This window comes from Argopecten irradians, chromosome 9 (assembly GCF_041381155.1).
Source record: "Argopecten irradians isolate NY chromosome 9, Ai_NY, whole genome shotgun sequence".
Taxonomy (NCBI): domain Eukaryota; kingdom Metazoa; phylum Mollusca; class Bivalvia; order Pectinida; family Pectinidae; genus Argopecten; species Argopecten irradians.
In genome coordinates, this window is record NC_091142.1 from 10,443,267 (window position 1) to 10,465,225 (window position 21,959).

The 21,959-nt window shown below is 32.6% G+C and overlaps 1 protein-coding gene across 2 annotated transcripts; it reads left to right on the forward strand.

Annotated features, from left to right (window-relative positions):
• The first annotated feature begins 54 nt into the window (after positions 1-54).
• LOC138331408 (leucine-rich repeat and WD repeat-containing protein 1-like) lies at positions 55-21,001 on the forward strand. 2 transcript variants are annotated; one of them, XM_069279007.1, is made up of 14 exons: positions 55-98; positions 5,506-5,593; positions 9,363-9,448; positions 9,925-10,153; positions 11,310-11,426; positions 12,674-12,823; positions 13,119-13,646; positions 14,395-14,515; positions 15,334-15,440; positions 16,001-16,205; positions 17,033-17,108; positions 17,467-17,601; positions 20,042-20,160; positions 20,775-21,001. In XM_069279007.1, exons 3-14 carry the CDS (start codon positions 9,369-9,371, stop codon positions 20,984-20,986), a joined length of 2,079 nt encoding a protein of 692 aa, XP_069135108.1. In that variant the 5' UTR covers positions 55-98; positions 5,506-5,593; positions 9,363-9,368; the 3' UTR covers positions 20,987-21,001. The 2 variants fall into 2 exon arrangements, with proteins under 2 accessions (XP_069135108.1, XP_069135106.1); XM_069279005.1 differs by having other exon boundaries at positions 76-112.
• The last annotated feature ends 958 nt before the right edge of the window (positions 21,002-21,959 follow it).

Here is a 21,959-nt window from a genome sequence, read left to right on the forward strand (position 1 = left end):
AATTGAAACGATAAAATTTGGAATCGGTTTCAATTTTACAATACCACACAAAACATCCGGCAGCATGGTAAATTTCGCGGGAAAATAGTGTAAACAAGGTAAAATATTGACGGTAATAACTTGTTCTGTTTGTAATCTTTTTTTACCTTCATTATGAACACAAATTAGTCTTAACTGGGTTGAAAATGTCAAAATAATCTTAAATGTGTTCAGCGACATCATAATAATGACGATAAAGTGTTTCATTCAGGTGGTATTGTCATGTCAACATCAGCTTTAATATAAATTAATTCATAGGCACTTAAAAAACAGGACCATTTTCGTTGACGGTGTGGCTGAATTATGTTTAGCCATTCGCTTTTGAATTATTGACAGAAATGGTTAGTTTGTATAGCAAAGAGTTCGATATAAGCATAAAGGATTATTTACAAATAATAATATACATGTGTTAATTATCAGCCCAAACATACAACAGATATATATGTTATATGTTTGGGCTTTGATAAAATAACTGTCCAACCAGTCCATCTGTTTAAAAAAGGGGCCTTCAAATATCAGTCCCCAATAATTCTGTTCATTTGCAGAAAGCCACAATACCCCCCCCCCCCCCTTTCTCGGCAACAACAACAGAAAATTGTTTTGAATTTGTTTCTTTCTGGTGGGGATCAATCAAATCTCAGATTTTGGGGATATAAATCAATATAGGTTGCGGTAATTTTATTCACACTGGTAGATATTGAATATGATGTACAATAAAGTCACTTTTTATTTTAGATTTATTAAATTAAGACTAAGGCTCAATTATGGTTAAGTTTCAGTTTTAATCATTAAATAAAATATTCAGTAGAAGACTAAAGAAATCATAAAATTTGATGTAACAACTTGCATGTAGATATTTTAATTGTTACAAAAACTGCCATTTTTGTTTTTGGAAAAAAAATTATTTTGGTGAATTTGGATTTGTTTGATTAGTTTAATGTCCTATTAGCAGCCAGGGTCATTTAAGGACGTGCCAGGTTTGTTGGTGGAGGAAAGCCGAAGTACCCGGAGAAAAACCACCGACCAGCGGCCAGTACCTGGCAACTGCCCCACATGGGATTCGAACTTGCGACCCAGAGGTGGAGGGCATGTGGTAATATGTCGGTACATCTTAACCACTCGGCTTTTGGAATCTACATTATAAAGTACATGTACTACAGATAAGACTAAATATACACAGTACATTGTATACAGTTACATATCTGTAAAACAAAATTAAAATCTCACATGCAACTGTGAAATCATTTCTTTCTATTTTAATTATTTTCTGCGTGTTGCAATTAAACCTATATTTTATTGGCACTATATATACATTGTGGTTCTATAGAAAATTTCTAAGTCCAGAAAAAGTACAAAAACAACACACTCGACAAAATACTTTTTGGCGAGTAATCACGTCGCCATTGTGATCGTGGTTGCAAAATTCTCTTTCAGTCAATTTCCTCAATATGATTGGCTAAGAACTTGCTCGCAGATACTAGCGCTCCTACGGCAATGTATTCAACAACTTTGATTTTACCGGGAATTTTAAATAGCAAATTTTGAATAGAAAGTTACTGAAATAAGCGTATCTGTAATGTTGAAATAGGATTAGTAGATTACATGCTTTCATATCCTTACCATATACATTATCCAAATGATCTTAGGTTGGAAAATTTTCACTTGAATTGTTTACAATGTATCTAGATTTTTCGTCCCGAAAATGTTTGTTTACAACGCATGAAGACGTTTCGTCCCGTAAAATGCTTCGTTTCGCCCCACGCGTTTTAGTCCCTACTAGTGACAATTATCCCGCAACGGAAAAAATGAAATCAATATTTTCACCTCAAACATCAAAATTGTTACAATAATGATTTTTTGTTCTTTGAATCATATTAGTGCGGGAGCAAATAAATTTCAGGACGAAATGGAGATTTGTTTATCACGGCTGCGTTATGCCACATGTACGTGTAAATCCACAATGGAAGAAAGACAACTCTAACAAACTTTAGGATAAACTTTGTCTACTGCTCAAATAGCGCGTGACAGACGATGAACATTTTCTAAATGTGGCGTAATCTTCCAACTTTACGGCAGTTAATAAGGTATGAATATTTACCACATCCATAATTATCGATAATTGTATAAGCACATGTATACATTATCAGATTATATACATATTAAGCACATTTAGAGGTTGTCACTAAACCATACTTTAAATACATTTTAGCCTCTTTCATCAAATGTAGGCCTACAGTAGCTTGACGTTCTGATAATATATATACAATGTAGCATATTCAGTAAAACTACGTAATTAACGAAGTAAATATTTGAACCGAATGGCACAAATCATACATAAAATGTTCGTATAACTCGAAGTGAGATTTTTTTGGACTACTACATTTGTAGATCGATGAAAAGCCGATTTCTTTTTCATAATTCTACCGTAGAACGGCATTAAAAAAAGTTGTTTCAATCTACAACAAACGTGGAGAAAACTGTTAAATGTTTAGCAATTATCCTGAGTTATATTTTATCAACAATCATCAGAGATTAGCAATTAAAACTTACATAAACATACTCCCGACTCTCACTTGCATTGTGTGATCACTCGAGCGAAACTAATCTCTACCACATGACACAGTCTTACAAAATGCACTCGCACAAAAGCCTACATGATCACTGTTTTTAGTGCAATTACATCTTTGGGTATGAACAATATATATGTTCTTTGATTTTTTTACTCGGCAAAATAGACTTTACGCCTTTCATATTCAGCATCCGCCAGTTTTTTAATAACTTATCAACGTGTCCATGCTCACACTCTGCGTATACTTATACTTCTTTGTGCACATTATCAGATACATTATATGACAACTGCTATAATACAATCAATTTATGAAGGACAAAACTCTAAAGAACAGGAGGACTAAAGAACAACGGGAAAATAAATTTCAATAATATTTACTCTAAACTGGTATTGATATTTATAAAAAAAAATGTTTAATTATATGATATTAGCCTTTTCAGTAATTACTCTGTTAATAAAGTTATTGTTTCCTTATGTTTTACAGAATGTCTACTGCAAGTATCATTTCAATTGGAACCACTCCAGCAGAAAAATTGTGTGAACAAAATGAAAGAAATAATGTTCAACTGTGGTAGCTTAATTAATACTGTAATAGTTTTTGATCTGAAAATAATTACTAACATCATGTTCAAATTCCATACATACATTTGTATAATACATTTAATGTTGTATTTAAACATTTTTGATCCAAATAATTACCATCATCATGACATCTTCATTCCATATATACAATACACATAAGTGTTGTGATTTGTGAATTTTAATTTAATATGATTTAAGCATATACTTGGTATTTGTTTATTTTCTATGACATGTACATGCTTGAAATAAAAAGAATAAATAAAACATTAAATTTATAACACTATATGACATAATTTGTTAATATTTTTAGAAAACATATTTAGATTATCGTTAATAATACACTAATCATCATCTTCGGCACAATTTTATTCAAAATAAATTAAATGTTAATTCGCATAACACAAGTGGTTTTCCCTCCTTGACGATCAATCTTCTCTGATCACTCTGAAAGTGGTGAGATCAGCTTACATATTGTTTATTTACCTTGAACATATACATGCACAGTATGGTACCTTATTTATATCTCCTTTCCTATTTTCAATCTACCTTGATGACTTGGAATCTTATCTGGTGGAAAAAAGAATGTTAATTGTCTGACAACTATTGACAAATTATTTATAGATAATATTGAAATGTATCCCAGACTTTTTTATCATTTTATATGCCGATGACACTGTTCTACAACAAATGTTACACAGATTTGAACAACATTGCATTACATGGAAATTATAACCCAATATCAGAAAGATAAAAGTTGTAATATTCTCAAAACGTAAATTGGTCCAATAACACCAGTTTACGTTATGGGATATATAATTATTTTGATAAGAAGGGTATACATATCTAGGTATATTTTTAACATTAATGGTAGCGTTTTTAAAGAAAAGGAAAAAACTGCAGAACAATCAATTAAATCCGTGTTTGCTATCTTTAAGAAACTAAGGAATGTATCTCTTCCTGTTTATTTTTAACTGAAAATATTTTAGTCACTTGTAATGCCAGTTTTATTATACTCATCAGAAATATTGGGATTTGAAAATACAAATATTGTAGAAAAATTCATATGTAATTTCCTCAAGTTAGGAAAGTGTATACAACAATTCATGGTCTATGGCGAGCTAACAAGATAACCAATTGATATTGAAATAAAATGTAGAATGATTACTTTTTGGCATAAACTACATAACATCAAATAAATTATCAAGTAATATTTATAAATTAATGTATATTTTACATGAAAATGGACCAGACGTTTTTTAAATGTCTGTAAGATGTTTAAGATATTTTATCCAGAGCTAGTTTTAAATCATGTTTGGGATATTATATCAATCAACTTGCTGTTTTACAAAAGAATAATTACAAAAACTTGTTTTAAAAGTAGTCGACCAATTGACCAATTTATCAGAAATGGTATGACTTGTAATTGTAAGTCTTCTAGAGGACTGACATATTCTACATTTTAAGACATTTTGGCATAGAAAAATTTATGCCTCTTTGTCTGTCTCTGCTGCCAAAAACAATATGTTAACTGATATCTCTGTAGTTTCCAGAAACTTGTTGAGTGAATAGCAATTCAGAACGGCATATTTTTAATTGACATCAAATTAACAAGGAAAAGGTTAAAGATGCTATAAAATCATTTGGGCATATAACACATCATAGGAAATATTAGAATGGGGCTCCCAAAGAGTTTAGTATGTGTTTCTCAAACAAGAAATCTCAAAAGTGACAGCAAAATTTATTTCTTATAAATTGTATTTGAAAACTTCTATCTAACATCTATATATGCATTGTGGTTCTAATAGAAAATTTCTTAGTCAAGAAAAAGTACAAAAAACAACACACTCATATACATAGTAGTTCATTTGAAGTGCTGAAAACCTCTTTCTAAACATCTAATGACCAGGACCTTGTATGTTTTAGAACCTTTGCTTCAATACTTACTGAATGAAGCTAATATTCAATTGAATTGAATACAAATAGATTCCATGTAAGATTTTGAGATAAAAGCAATTTCTCACTTTCAGAGTTTACTTAATTAGACAAACTAGTTGCTATTAGAACTTTTGTCCTTGGTGTGAAACCAACACAAGGTTCCCTGTCCCCTGGGGCCTCAACCTGTCCCCTCAGGCTAAATATTACAGTTTGGACATTCTTTCACGGGTGAATGGTTGTGTGCAGTCAGGCTTGACCTGTCTTTACCTTTGATGTTTAACCTGTGATTCGGCCATGGCCACATGCCAACAGAATCAGCTGACTTGATTGTGTATACATAACATTTTATGTACAAAAAAAGTGTCACTTTGCATTTACAGCTTCTAGAGACCAGAGCGGCAGGTGGCAGTGTGGGACTTGTCAGTTGGGTAGAAGACTTTCAAGGTGACAAGTCACAGAAAATTAGCTGTAAGTATATACCTTTCACTTTAAAAATTTATGCAATAAAGAAAAAAAATCAACATTTTAAAGTAAGAAATTTTTGTAAATAACAAAATAATTATTACTTAATTTTATGATTTAATAATGTTATTAATACTTAAATCTTGTAATTGTTGAACTTCTATATGAAATAATTAATTTTATTATTATCTAATGAATGGTAATGATGCCCTAATTTTTTCATATTAATACAACTTAATTATTATATAGATTATTAAGTTTTTTATAACATATTGTGATCTTTTTTTATTGTATATGTGTTTGTCCTGAGATGCATTTGTTGCTGTTCAAATTTATGTTAATTCCCTGACATCACCTATTAAAGATATTATGTTTGTTGAATGGCATTTATACATTGTATATGTAGATATGCAGTATTATGTTTAATGTATACATTTCAAAACTTATTGGTTTATATTTTCCCCTCTTTGTCATAATATTTCCACATTTAAACTAACAGTATAATAATAAAAAAAATGTTTGACTGAAATTATATTTCACTGTCATTAAGATTCTTCAAAAACTTCTGAATATAATGTGCTTCTACAATTATAATAACATAATTACTACCTTGAAAATGATAGTCTGAAATATAGCTCCGTTAAAAATATATCAATAGAAATTTAAAAAAAACAATGCAATACTTCTTTGTCATATGTTCATTTAATTCGTTTTTTAATTAAATTCATTTGAATTAATATCATTTAAAAACCTTATTTAAAGATGCTCCACCGCTGACAGAGCATAAATGATATTCATCATTTGAACAATAATTGGTGTTTAATTGTGTATATATTTGTCTAATTAACACAGAAAATAATATAAAATAATTTATTTTGCCTTTGGTGCATGCGCAATCAGTACTTCATTCTATATAGGATATAGTACCACAGAATTTTTTTGGGATGCAAATAATTATTTTTCATATGTTTAACTTGAAGTAAAATTAGAACTCGACCTTTTCAATGGTGATAATGGTGTAAAGTAAGTATTTTTTGTATCCGAAGAAAAGTACTAAATTGTCTGCTCCTGTTTTAGATAGTGAAAAAAAAACATTTGTCAGCTTTAATTTTTAACGGAAAATGAAATGAAAATCAGAAAACTCATTAACATCATCAATCCAAAATTAAAATTGGTTAGAGCAATAGGTTAAATAGCATGGGTATTCTAAATATCAAGTTGTATTATAAAAATAAAAAAAATTCTAAACAGATTTATGTGACTTTCCTAGAAAGATGAATATTTTCTCTACTTATAGATATTATAAATAACACTTAAATATAAATCCCAATTAACATATTAATATTTATTAAAAAACAAAAATCAAAGTTGAGATTTCTTTACTTATATATGTATGTCCAGGATAGCTAAATTTCCAAGATAAGAAATTAAGCTTAAGATTAATTATCATTACATTAGATTGAGATTTCAATAGTCTTGAAACAAACTACAGGTAGCATAACATAGTCATAATGAGGATTATTTATAAAAAAGATAAAGATTGATGCAAAAATTTGGCACATAATAAGTTATGGTCAAAATAATTATGATAAACAATTTAACAAGAACCCATAACAAGCATCATTAGTAATTCATTACCATAATTAATTCATATAGCAAAGTAAAGCAACTGTTCACAAGTTACTTATATATATTTAGCAGTTTTGTTTCCATACTAGTCATAAAGTTTTTCAACTTATCACTAACATATTATACTAGTGATAATGTTCAAAGCCCTGGAATATAAAAATATAATTATTGAAGAGTTGAGATAAGATCTTTGGTAATACTGTAAGTGTGCCCCAGATCACAGTACAAAAGTGACATCAAACAACTCACACTTTTCTTGTCTACTTTATCTGGTATTAATGTTTTCTTATGGTGATTGATATGGATCTATAAAATTAGAATGATTGTCATTTTAGCCTCAAGAAAACTTTGCATCATAAAAAAAATAGTTAACATGTTTATGTTCTATCAGACATTGTGTCATAAGAAAACAACATTACCCCCCTAACCATTTAGATATGATCTATGTATAAATAGACAACATACTTCGTTATGTAATGGTATGATGTATATGATTACAGCAGTGTCATATATCATAGAAATATTGATATACCCAGGTATTAAAAGAGTAATATTTGAGAGAAAAAAGAACATAAATAAAACGGCAACTGTTACAGACTTTTATAGTAATTCTTATATATGCATAGACATATTTATGTACCCAGGTATTAAACATTGATAAAACATTTGAGCTAATTAACAGATCAAAAACTCAATTGAAATCTTGGACTTTTTGAAGTCCAGAATAAACATTTCACTATATAATTATATTCATGATATAAAGAAACACAATTTAACAAAGGATGACAATTTATGTATTAATTATTGACACATGCAGCAGTAATGCCCTATCCGGGCTTCGAACTGAACTGCGGCACCCAATCACCTAGCCAAACATACCTGCGCCTTCTACCACCGTGCCACATCCAAGCCCCAAAAAAGGACGTTTCTATGACGAAGTGATAGTCGGTTCGATATGCTGAAATGATAGCTGTATAAATTGTCAAATTATAAATTTGGATCTATTCATGTGAACATTCATGTAATTAATTCAAACAATTAATAATTAGTGTCACAATGTTAACATCCTCGATACTCCAGGGGTTCCAATCACTTACGATCTCTACACCCCTGGACTATATCATAGTGAAATTGAAGGCAGCTCAGCGGAAAACATTTGACCAATCACAGGCTAGCAAAGATTTCCTTTGAAGACTACAGAGAGAGCGACGCCTAACATCAAAGCCACATAGCCAACTACAGTGTACCGTTATACGGCTGTTTTGGTGTACATCAAAGGACTGAATTACATGTTTTGTTATGTTGCCTCCAGTTTTACTATGAGATAGTCCAGGGGTGTAGAGATCGTAAGTGATCTGAACCCCTGGAATATCAAGGATGCCATGGTAGAAAACATACTAAATCCAAAGTTTCATCAAGGTCTTAATTTGACTTTTTTTTCCATAAATTTCTTTATTGTTTGCAAACAGAGAATTTATAGTTAAACTTTAACTGTGTTAAATGACATTAATGAACATAAACCTGATATGTAACATAGGGTATAGATTTGGTCATGTTCAAAACAATTTGATAACAATTATTGTTATCAAATTGTTTCCAACATGAACAAATCTATACATTTGAAAATAAAAATTATTATGTTTTAAAATTCAATTTACAAGTAACTGCATAATTAGAGATGTTTAACTACAGCTAGAATAAAAATAATGTAATTCCTTTATCAATTGGTTATGTGCTAGGGCAGCAATTGTTTGCTGTCACATATAAGAGCGGAAATACTTCTCTCTAAAACTCTTCTACTGGTATCACTCATGTGTAATATGTTCCATCTTTGCAAATTGTAGAATTACCTCCCTTGCAGATAGATATCTATTGTCACAATATTATTTTCTGAGTGAAACTTGTGCTGTTTTCTCTGAAAGTATGACATCAGTTAATATGCACTCAAATACATGACATCATATTCATTACCTTCACACAAGGGCAGATAACTCTCAGTCTGTTAACATGCAAATACAGAAAAGGCACAGAAATTGAATAGACATTAATTATAAAGATCTTTTGAATCAGACTTTGTTATACCTATTTTGAAGTTGTATGATTTGTATTATTTTTCCATGGGTTACTGTATTTTTTTTTACATTAGGTCACCATGGCAACTATGATGCTATCGGAATCTATGGTCAGGAAGGCTAGCGATGGGATGTCCATGTCTAACATTAGGAGTTTGAAGTAAGTACATACCGATTGATTGTACAAAAAGAAACAAATTGTTATAATTCTGACTTCTTTCTTCTTGTTGTAAATGTAATTATATAAGTAGATGTGAAAATTCTAGCATTTTAAGTAATTATAGGTTGTACAGGAAGTAATCAGTTTGATTCGTAATTATTTACGTGTTGAAATATGTGATAACTTTACAATTATAGTTTTCTTGTAACTCCTTTTTTTTCATAATCTCAAATTATGATATCTTGCCATCCATCAAATAAGATGGGAGGTTAATATGAAATGTAATATCACCTTGTATAAAGTCGTTTATAATTGGTCAATATATACTTGCATTTATATTTCTGAGAGAAAAGATTGCTAATTATAGGTAATTTTAATAAATAAATACGATTATTAATTAGTCAGCAATGCTTTTTCAGCTTTTTATATTCAATCCACTTGTCATTTTTCTGTAACATGTTCACATTTATTTTCAGTCTCTCCGATAGAAACTTAGAATCCTTAGATCCCGAGGTCATGAATCAACTGGTGAGCTTGACAACCCTTGACCTGTCAAACAACAACATCAGCAGTATTCCCAAGGAGATCCGGCTCCAAAACCTTACGACCCTTGACGTCTCGGATAATCAGTTGACGTCCGTATCGTTTGGAGATAACTTCCCCAGACTCTCCTCCCTATACATATCTGGCAATACAAGTCTTGGGGTAAATACTATTTATGAGTCAAAATTCAAATAAAAATGTGAAAATTTAAATAAACAGTTTTAAATTTTCACAATACGACTGTTATTTCTTAATATTTCACATATCAGATGTTTACAATCATGGCGTTGTGCCTCAAAATATCTTCTAGCATGCATTGTGACGATTGTTCAATACACTCTGGCACCAATATAGACTAGTATAGATTTCATATAAAGATAGTTAAAAGCTTAAACAATCAGAGGGTAATCTTATCATAAACTGTGTCGCAGTTGTAATAAAATCTAATTTTTGTGTTATATCTTTGTATATTAAAAACTGTATTCAGGTTAGCGATGTACCATGTTTATTAATTATCCCTATTGTTGGTTTCAGCTAAATTCCTTTAGGTCATCTGACCCGAAGGGTCAGGATGACCTATAGTCGTCATGTTTTCGTCCGTCTCGCCGCTCGTGCCGCGCCGTGCGTTAATTTTTCACATTTTGAACTTCTTCTCAAGTTCTACCAGTGCAATTTAGCTGAAACTTACATGAAATGATCCCGACATGGTCCCTACAAAGGGTTGTTAATTTTTGGGTCGATCGGAAATCCAAGACGGCCTCCACAGCCGCCATCTTGAAAACACATTTTGAACTTCTTCTCAAGTTCTACCAGTGCGATTTGGCTGAAACTTGCATGAAATGATCCCGACATGGTACCTTACGAAGTGTGGTTATTTTTTCGGGTCGATCGGAAATCCAAGATGGCCGTCCACAACCGCCATCTTGAAAACACATTTCGAACTTCTACTGAAGTTCTAGCAGTGCGATTTGGCTGAAACTTGCATGAAATGATCCTGACATGGTCCCGACAAAGTTGCCATTTTGAAAACACATTTTGAACTTTTTCTCAAGTTCTACCGATGCGATTTGGCTGAAACTTGCCTGAAATGATCCTGACATGGTCCCTACAAAGTGTTGTTAAATCACTCGTTGATCCCAAATTGAAGATGGCTACCATGCATGACACTATATCTAATTAATTTCCTAAATGATTATTGGCAATGTAGTCAGATGACCGTTAAGGCCCCTGGGCCTCTTGTTATTTTATTGTCTATTTGTTGGAGAATGCTTGGCTTGTATTTCTCTGTGTTATTTAAATATTGTTTTTTACCTTGTAGAAATCGGGCAATTTGTCTGCTGTGTGTGAGATCCCAAGTCTGACCCATGTTGATGAAGAGAAGGCAAGCTATCTACTTCAGGTTGTCAAACAAATCCGCAGCAAGTTTGAGATTCAGGTAAGGCGTCAATTACAAACCTGACAAAAGTATGCTATTGAAAAAAAGACAAAGATATTGCTAATATTTAGTACCATAAAGCTGGTTGTTTACATTAATCAAACTAATGAAATTTTCTCAGATTTAAGTAAGAATAAGAACTTTTTGAGGATATGTGAGTCAACTATTTACAATATTTTACTGATCTAATGTTTGCAATCATGGTGATGTCCTGAGAACACAACAAAACATCCCTGCTTAAGTAACTGGTTATACAGTTTGGTCATGTCTGTTCTATCGAGTATCATTTCAACTGATTTCATATTGTTTTCATGTTTTGGAAAGGGGGTTGATTAATTACCCTTTGATAATCCTCTGGGTATTTATACTTTACAATTGCACTTATTATTATGTCGTCTGTCCGTCTGTTAACAATTCTTGTTACTACTATTTCTCAGAAAGTACTCAAGGGATCTTCTTCAAATTTAATATGTAGGTTTCCCTAGGGCCCTTGTTGTGCATATTGCATTTTGGGACCAATCGGTCAAAAAGATGGCCATCAGGCAGCCACCTGGGATTTTGATAGTTAAAGTTTGTTACTACTATTTCTCAGAAAGTAAAGAAGGAATCTGTCTTAAATTTCATATGTAGGTTCCCCTTTGACCCTAGTTGTACATGTTATATTTTCGGACACATCATTTAATAAGATGGCCAACCGGCTGCCATCTTGGATTTTGATAGTTGGAAGTTTGTTACCACTATTTCTCAGAAAGTAATAAAGCAATCTGTCTCAAATTTGATATCCAGGTTTACCTAGGGTCTTAATTTAACATATTGCATTTTGAGACTAATCCATGAACAAAGGCCGTCATCTTAAATTTTGATAATTGAAGTTTGTTACCACTATTTCATAAAAAGCACTGAAGGGGTTATCCCAAGTTTCCCCTAGGGCCCTTGTTATACATATCGCATTTTGAGACTGATTCGGTGACCAAAATGGCTGATAGGTCACCATCTTGGATCTTCATGGTTGAAGTTTGTTACAGCTATTTCTCAGAAAGGACTGAAGCGATCTGTTTCAAATTTGTATGTAGCATGTTTGAAAAAAGATTGAAAAGCAGAGAAAATGTCCCTCTTTCGGTTTCCAATGTCAGACAAAGATCATTCTTTGGTGGACTCCAAGATCTATCTGGGATCTCTTGTTTTCTAATTGCTCTATATATGAACCTCAAATGACCTTGACATTAATTCATTGTTGACCTTTACAGGTGAAGGCCAAGTGGGAGGTTTTATTTGCGGCCCCTTATGCCACCGGTATCCAAGACGACCAGGTGGAGAGCGTCACTGAAGAGTTCCTTCACAGCCTCAGGACAGATGGGCTTATGAAAAATGCAACTTCCAAATTTGAAAAGTATATGGTAATTGAAAGTTTTATTTGTATTGACTATGATGAATTTCTTTTAAAAAATCAAATTAGTAAACTAAAAATATTGACAATTTGAATTTAAGAATGCCCTATACTATATTTGGAGTGAAAACTCTTTGATGATATACATTAATTTGAAAAATACATTGTTATGCACAACATATTATATAATGTAATAAAATGCCATTTGAAAACCACATGGAAATGTTTTGTCTTTGATAAAGATTCATCTGTCATGGCTTCTACATTAGAATTAAAATTCATGGCATGTATACTATGTATTTTAGCTTGAGAAGCTTGCAAAGGAAATGGTCGAGTCTGCCAAGAATATGTCCATCTACCAGACAACACAATCCCTACCAGGCACACCTCGCAGCGCCCGTCTTAACGACCTCCAATCTCCTGAGACAACACCTGTCCGTCAGAGCTCGCGAACACCTGTACCCAATCGACGACTCACGGACACACCGACAACCAAACCCCCAACACCTAAAAATGGAGTCCCAACTCCAAACAACTCTAAAACCCCAGAAAAGACGCCAAAGGATGAAGGCAGAGGCAAAAAACGACGTCGAGATTCCAGCCCGGGGTCACCATCTAAACCAAACTCCAAATCATACCGAACAGAATCTGGACAGATGTCGTCACCAAAGTTTAGTCCGAAATCACCAGCCGCAGCAAAAAGCCGGAAACGCAGAAGGTCATCAACACCTGAGTCTGAAAATAAGCAGAAGGCCAAGTCATACAGAACAGAGAGTGGTCGACTATCATCACCTAAATACACATCCCTCAGGGAACCTCGCCTAGATAGACTGGTAAGTCTCCGTAGTAAACCTTCTTACTTAGTAGTACATGACAGAGATTGTTTGTAGCATCTCTAGCTCTTGAAATGTTTTATATAGTGATTGTTTTTGATAGACTCTCTGACTTAGTCTCTCTGAAGGGGTCCTAAAATACTTATCACAGAAACTGGGGGTTTTTAAAGGCTAAAATGATTTCTGGTATCTGAGGTAAATTTACTTTAAGTGATTTCTGGTATCTAAGGTACATTTACTAAAAGTGATTTCTGGTATCTGAGGTACATTTACTAAAAGTGATTTCTGGTATCTGAGGTACATTTACTAAAAGTGATTTCTTGTATCTGAGGTACATTACTAAAGTGATTTCTGGTATTTAAGGTACATTTACTTAAAGTGATTTCTGGTATCTGAGGTACATTTACTTAAAGTGATTTCTGGTATCTGAGGTACATTTATATTACCAAAAGTGATTTCTGCTAGCCAATGTACATTAACTTGAAAGTTATCTGTGATAATTTATATGAAATAAATATCATAACTGATTCTAGGCAGGTTTGTAGAGAAAATGACAATTTGAAAGATAACTGCTTTATCAGGAACATTAATTATATAGTGAATAACTTTCAGTATACATCACAATGTAATTCCCTGTTGCACTACTGAAGACTCTATTAAAGGGTTGACTTTGAGAGACTTTGTCTGTCTGTTAAAAATGTAGTTTCCATGATACCTTTTAACAATTAACAATATTAATTAATTACAGCCCCCTGTACCTGACTACGATCCGACCTACTTCGTGCGCTGCCATTCTGACGAAGATGGCCCATCAGATGACAACACCAAGGTGTGGAGATGTGCATTTGAACCCAAACCCAACTGTCCAGGTTAGTTCTAAAAATGATCATAAAAATCACAATCTTAAACTTGTTTCTTGATTCTTTAAAATTCTGTTGTGGAATTTTCCATTTATAAAGAAGAATTCAAAATCTGTTACAAAGATTTTGGGCAGGAACATAATTATGTAATGATTACAAGTGATTACACCCTTCATCTCTGGGTTTCGAATTCATATCCTCACAGAACAGTTTCCAATTACTATCTGTTGGTTGTTGGATTTCCTCCAGGTACTCCGACTTTTCTACATCTTCTAGACCTGACATGTCTGTTAATGTCTCTTTCTATTACTAGGACATAAAACAAAGGAATGCTTTGTGAAATAAGCATGTATAAATGTTTGTCTTCAAGCATTTATGCTTAAAAGCACACACCTTTCAATTGAATATGACTGTGTCCACTTTTTAGCACACCCCAAGTAAAAAATAAAGGTAACTTCTTTAAATCGCTACTAGTCATCTAGTTCTGCATGGATTGTAAACAAATCAGAGACATCTTTTGGGAAGGGAAACAGAGTTTGTATAAATTTTGGCTCTTACCCGCCAGGGGCAGGAGGGGCGTGGCCCAATAGTGGATAGAGGTAACTCCTTTTAACCGCTATTATATTGTCATAGAGTTTTGCATAGATTGTAACCTCAATTTAAAGTTAAATCTATGAATTCCTTCAGAAAAGAAACAATGATCCTGTATTCAGAACATTACTTGCTATTACAAACCAGGTGACCGATTCTGTTACATTAATGATATGCACAGTTGCACATGATTGAATCCACGTTTCCGCCTGACCAATATTGTGTATGTGTTACAGGTGAGCACACAAACTTAGTGGCTACTGTGGGTGGTAAGACCGTCTGCTTGATTGACTGTAAAACAGGCAAGGTCATGAGGAGGTTCAAGGACACCGACAAGAAAGAGGTGAGAGAAATTGGTGTAGTATTTAATCATTTTTAGTGTTTTTATAAAGACGAAAGGTAAAAATTTTCCTCTCGTAATTACTTAACTCATCTACCCCTGAAATCTTATAATGGACTAGTCTAGTAGTTAATTTAGAAGAGTCTAAATGTGTCTTCAGGGGTGAATGAATTAACCAAATGAAACAGTATATACAATAAAATTTGAAGGGATGATACTAATGCCATCACAATTTCACGTGGCAATACTTTTGTGGTTTAATGGTAGGTTATCCTGGAGAATAAATATGATTGGCCAAATAATAAATTTATTAATCATTTGTATTTTGCTTAAGAGTCAGATTATAAATTTATTAATTTATTACAGTAAAATTGCCATTAATTGAAATTAAATTTTATCCAAATCACAGATTCTTTTAACTGTGATAATAAAATCAAATGATTTCCAGAGAAAGCATTTCTATTTGGCTACATTAAATTAAATCATTCAAATATAATAAAAATTAAAGTGAGCTTATATGAAGCTTGTCAATAATAATAGCATGCTTCTGATCTCTCCGTCAGTCTTTCTACACCTTAGCCTGGACCACTATACCAGTTGACGAGGACAATTCCACAGAGTCCACCAACATCTTGGCTGTTGCTGGCGACGCCTGTGACGTGAAATTGATCCACCCGTCCCAGCTCGTCATGTACGCAGTACTGGAGGGCCACAGACGCTACATCAGCTGTCTGGCGTTCCATCCATCCCAACCAACTATCCTCTTCAGTAAGTCAGAAAAATGTCCTTTTAGACTAAGAAATTATTATTAGTATTGGCCAAGTGGTTATGTATTCCAATATTCTACCACTAGATTTCTGCCTCAGGTAGTGAGCTCAAGTAAGTTGCCAGGTACTGACAGTACAACTGTAGGTCAGTGTTACTTCTCCATGTACTATGGCTTTCTCCAGCGTCAATACTTGGCGTCTCCTTAATTGACACTTATTGTAAATGTGATGTACAAAAGTACATGTATATAAACTAAACAGAGTGCTGACAAAGTTTTGTTTCTGTGCATTTGCTGACAAAGGATTCTTAAATATGAAGTGTACAAGCGACAAATGAGATAAAAGTATTTCTAAAAATAGAACTACATTATACAGGGCTTTTGTTTTCCTACTTGAAATTATCTGTGGTGCTAATACCAAAAATACTGACAAGATATATTCTTGCTTTTTCTTATCCTGATCTTTTAGATACAGTCCTTGTTTATATCCTAATACTTATGCCTGCCTTGTAGTTCGGCCCTAAATGACCTTAGTTGTTGATGGACTGTAAAACTCAAACTGTAAAACTCAAACAAACAAACAAAATTAAAAACATCTTTAAAAGATAATATGATCTAAGGGATGCATAAATACTCAATATTGAAAATCTTTTCCTCCTAAAAATTCACCATAACAGAAATTCAACACTTATTCTTAACACTTTCCTCACCGAAAACCAATTTGGACTCATTTGATTCAAAGGATGGAACAGTTTATTTTGAATTTTTAGGGGTGAATGAGTTTAAAATGATATTGTGTTTCGTTTATAAACCTTTTTTTTATCACCAGGTGGTGGGAAGGACAACAGGATCATCATGTGGGACATTGGGATCCCAGATCTGTCGAATTACTCCACTAACTTCAGGTCAGTTCCATGCTACGCCAAAAGATCTTCGACTTTCATTTCAATGACCTCTTATGGACTTTAACACATTAGTCTGATAAAGGTGACAGTGTACACATCGTACTAGCCATCAAATGTCACACATAACATTTTCACTGGTTGTGTAACTAGTATGTGTAACAATATCATCACATAAACTAAACTCTATAACCTGAAGAGAAATTAAAAAATACAGACCTCCATCTTTGTCATGAAGCCACTAGTCCGATCTGAAATTCATTAGCCTCAATTGTCAGGCTAGTGGAATCGTACATCCCTGTTGACCTGACTATTGAATCTGAACATAGTCTTTAACTAATACTGTTACATTTGTCTACAGGAAGCTGCGGCAGTTGGTCACCCCTCAAACTGACCCCCTGAATTTGGCCATTAGCATGTCCACCAACACCCTGTTAGCCGGCTGTGAGAAGACCTGCTACTTGTGGAGGCTGAAGGACTTAAACAATCTCAGCAAGTACGTTTAAAAGGCTTAAAATCTTATTTACTCAAAATCTCAGCAAGTATGTTTAAAAGGCTTAAAATCTTATTTACTCAAAATCTCAGCAAGTACGTTTAAAAGGCTTAAAATCTTATTTACTCAAAATCTCAGCAAGTACGTTTAAAAGGCTTAAAATCTTATTTACTCAAAATCTCAGCAAGTACGTTTAAAAGGCTTAAAATCTTATTTACCCAAAAATCTCAGCAAGTAGTTTTAAAAGGCTTAAAATCTTATTTACTCAAAATCTCAGCAAGTACGTTTAAAAGGCTTAAAATCTTATTTACTCAAAATCTCAGCAAGTACGTTTAAAAGGCTTAAAATCTTATTTACTCAAAATCTCAGCAAGTACGTTTAAAAGGCTTAAAATCTTATTTACTCAAAATCTCAGCAAGTATGTTTAAAGTGGCATAAAGTTTACTCAAAATCTCAGCAAGTACGTTTATTTACTCAAGTAAGTTTAAAAAAATACTCAAAATCTCAGCAAGTACGTTTAAAGGCTTAAAATCTTATTTACTCAAAAATCTCAGCAAGTATGTTTCGCCTTAAAATCTTATTTATCAAAATCTCAGCAAGTACGTTTAAAAGCTTAAAATCTACGCAAGTATTGTTTAAAAGCTTAAAATCTTATTTACATCAAAATCTCAGCAAGTACGTTTAAAAAGCTTAAAATCTTCAATTACTCAAAATCTCAGCAAGTATGTTTAAAAGGCTTAAAATCTTATTTACTCAAAATCTCAGCAAGTACGTTTAAAAGGCTTAAAATCTTATTTACTCAAAATCTCAGCAAGTATGTTTAAAAGGCTTAAAATCTTATTTACTCAAAATCTCAGCAAGTACGTTTAAAAGGCTTAAAATCTTATTTACTCAAAATCTCAGCAAGTACGTTTAAAAGCTTAAAATCATATTTACTCAAAATCTCAGCAAGTATGTTTAAAAGGCTTTAAAATCTTATTTACTCAAAATCTCAGCAAGTACGTTTAAAAGGCTTAAAATCTTATTTACTCAAAATCTCAGCAAGTACGTTTAAAAGCTTAAAATCATATTTACTTAAAATCTCAGCAAGTATGTTTAAAAGGCTTAAAATCTTAATTACTCAAAATCTCAGCAAGTACGTTTAAAAGGCTTAAAATTCTTATTTACTCAAAATCTCAGCAAGTACGTTTAAAAGCTTAAAATCTTATTTTCAAAATCTCAGCAAGTATGTTTAAAAGGCTTAAAATCTTTATTTACTCAAAATCTCAGCAAGTACGTTTAAAAGGCTTAAAAATCTTATTTACTCAAAATCTCAGCAAGTATTGTTTAAAGGCTTAAAATCTTATTTACTCAAAATCTCAGCAAGTACGTTTAAAAGCTTAAAATCTATATTTACTCAAAATCTCAGCAAGTACGTTTCAAAAGGCTAGCAAGTACGTTAAAAGCTTAAAATCTTATTTACTCAAAATCTCAGCAAGTACGTTTAAAAGGCTTAAATCTTATTTACTCAAAATCACAGCAAGTATGTTTAAAAGCTTAAAATCTTAATTACTCAAAATCTCAGCAAGTACGTTTAAAAGCTTAAAATCTTATTTACTCAAAATCTCAGCAAGTACGTTTAAAAGGCTTAAAGTCTTATTTACTCAAAATCTCAGCAAGTACGTTTAAAAGGCTTAAAATCTTAATTACTCAAAATCTCAGCAAGTACAGTTTTAAAAGGCTTAAAATCTTATTTACTCAAAATCTCAGCAAGTACGTTTTTAAAAGGCTTAAAATCTTAATTACTCAAAATCTCAGCAAGTAAGTTTAAAAAGGCTTAAAATCTTATTTACTCAAAATCTCAGCAAGTACGTTTAAAAGCTTAAAATCTTATTTACTCAAAATCTCAGCAAGTACGTTTTAAAAGGCTTAAAATCTTAATTACTCAAAATCTCAGCAAGTAAGTTTAAAAAGGCTTTAAAATCTTATTTACTCTGTATGACCTGTATTCCATGATGACAATATATCTGCTGGAAAATTTTGTTGATATCACTTCTTTGACCCATGCTGTTCTATACAGATATTTATCCTTAAGAGGATAATGTTTTTGGAATTATTTATAAATTTATTCTGTTAAACCACCAATATTCTTCATATCAACTTAAATCAATCTTCATATGCCAACTGCTATCAGAAAATCATCACTAAGATAAAATTTAATTGATAACAAAGGAATGATAACTCTGGGTTTTTTTTTATTCTATGGAAGAGATACAATTTATGTTGTGATTCACTGATATGTTATATTTTAGGCATCATGATCACTGGATACGGATTATATTGTGATTCACTATGTTATATTGTTAGGAATGGATACGATTAACTCTGTGGATTTCAATTATGTTGACTTTAGAAAGAGATACAATTATATTGTGATTCATTATGTGTGATTGTCCTTTCTCAGGGAGCCAAACCTGGAGTTATGTCTGCCAGTAACCGACGATCAGAGTGATACGTCCAGCAGTGTCAGCGAGGGCGGAGATATTGTAGATGGACTTGTTCTCCTCTCGGACAACTATGTGGGTATGTGGAGCATCAAATATTCTCAGTTTACTTAGCAACTTGGTCCTGTACATATGGTATTTAAATCTCAGTGATTTTATCAGGTGTACTTTGTTTCATATTAAAGATGTTTGGAAATATTTGGGGGAAAAAACCTCATATCTACTCTGACTAATTTTTATGCCAATGAAATAAAAAGAGGTCATTCAATTTTCTCAGGTCTGTCCAATCCTGCCCTACTAATTTCACTATTAACGTTGAAATTTGTGGAGGGGGACAATAATACATAATTAAAATGAAGGTTTTTTAGTGCGAAAAGTCCCCCCCCCCCCCAACCATAATATTTTGTAAGTGTTGAAAAAAGATCATGTAAATAACAATACCGTAAGATATTTATACATGTAAATCACAAAATTACACACTTGTGAATAATTCACATTTAAGCTGTGATAGCTATAAGTAGGGACAAAGTTTGACATAATTTATAAACTCAGGCAGTATGTTTCTGTTTTTGGCAAGAAGTGTTTTATGAAATATGACAAAAAATTATCTTTTAGGTATTTAATGTTCATCAAGATAAAACTTCACTACATATATTTTATATTACCTAGTATCATTTCCTTTTCCCTTTGCAGTAACTAAATGTGTTGGTAGCAGCAGTTTGACCCTGTTTGACCTTCGACCCTGTGTCACCAAGAAGCAGAAGGGTAGAGGGCCGTTGAGTGTCAAGGTCAATCCAAAAGCCCTACTTAATTACATCCGTACGACAGTGGACTACATCTACCTGGCTTCCTCTCAAGGTAACAATCAGATCACAACAAATGGAACAAATTCATGTACCATCTGATACCAATCTGATTGAAATACAGGTCCTTATAACCACTCCGTTCAATAGAGGATCTGAGAAAATCCGATTAAGGGTCATGTACGGATGACCTTTATACCACGTGTAATTCAGATCAAATGCATTTTCTGCACTTTGCTCTGTCAATTGACAATGCCATTTCGCCCCTACATACAAATACGATTAGCTTTATTGTGCTCTTTGGGCAAGATGACTACATACATGGAAATAATTCTGACAGATTTTCAGGCTATTTCATCCCCTGAAATTCACTGTCAAAATTTTGCCAGCAGCAATTTGATTGGCCATTTACAAAGGTCACCTGGACATGACCCCTAATGGGATTTTCTCAGATCTTCCTATCTAACATAGTGATAATAAGGATCTGTATTTTAATCAGATTGCATCTGATACCTGTTATTGTTTGTGCAGTACTGGTATCGTAAGTGGTGATGGAACATAACTCATGGTAATGTGACGTTAGTGCAGATTCTTTTAGCGACATTCCCGAAACAATAATCCCACACAAACATAGCGAGGTATAATCGTAGTACATGTACTTGAAATAGTCCCATTGAAACAAAAAAATGTTTGAAGCTCAGTCGTAAAGAATTGTTTCAAAATTCTTAAGGATAATAAAATCTGATTCAAAACATGATTATGTTGTAGATACTGTTGGTTTTCAGATGGCCAAAGTATTAAGAAAAGGGTTCGTGACAATTTGATTATCAGCGATATAAATCTAGAATCGTTGTTTACTCTTTTTATTATCAGATTAAAGAAAAAGATTGGGAAAATGAAGAAGAAATAACAAAGGCTCTAAATGGGGATTATCTTTCACAAAAAGGATTGTCATATAGTAAACGTGTTTTGCAAAACTGAATTCAATTAGAAAAACCTTCTACATGGTTTTCACAGTTTTCTATGGTGTATTTAAGTGAAATTGAGGCCTCATAATACAGTACTACAACAGTCT

What these genes read in the sequence shown, in the direction of transcription:
- LOC138331408 (XM_069279007.1), top strand. Translation starts at nt 9,369, where the DNA reads ATGGCAACTATGATGCTATCGGAATCTATGGTCAGGAAGGCTAGCGAT. An exon ending in CCAAATTTGAAAAGTATATG is followed by an intron (nt 12,824 to 13,118) that starts GTAATTGAAAGT and finishes TATGTATTTTAG; the next exon opens with CTTGAGAAGCTTGCAAAGGA. An exon ending in AATTACTCCACTAACTTCAG is followed by an intron (nt 17,109 to 17,466) that starts GTCAGTTCCATG and finishes ATTTGTCTACAG; the next exon opens with GAAGCTGCGGCAGTTGGTCA.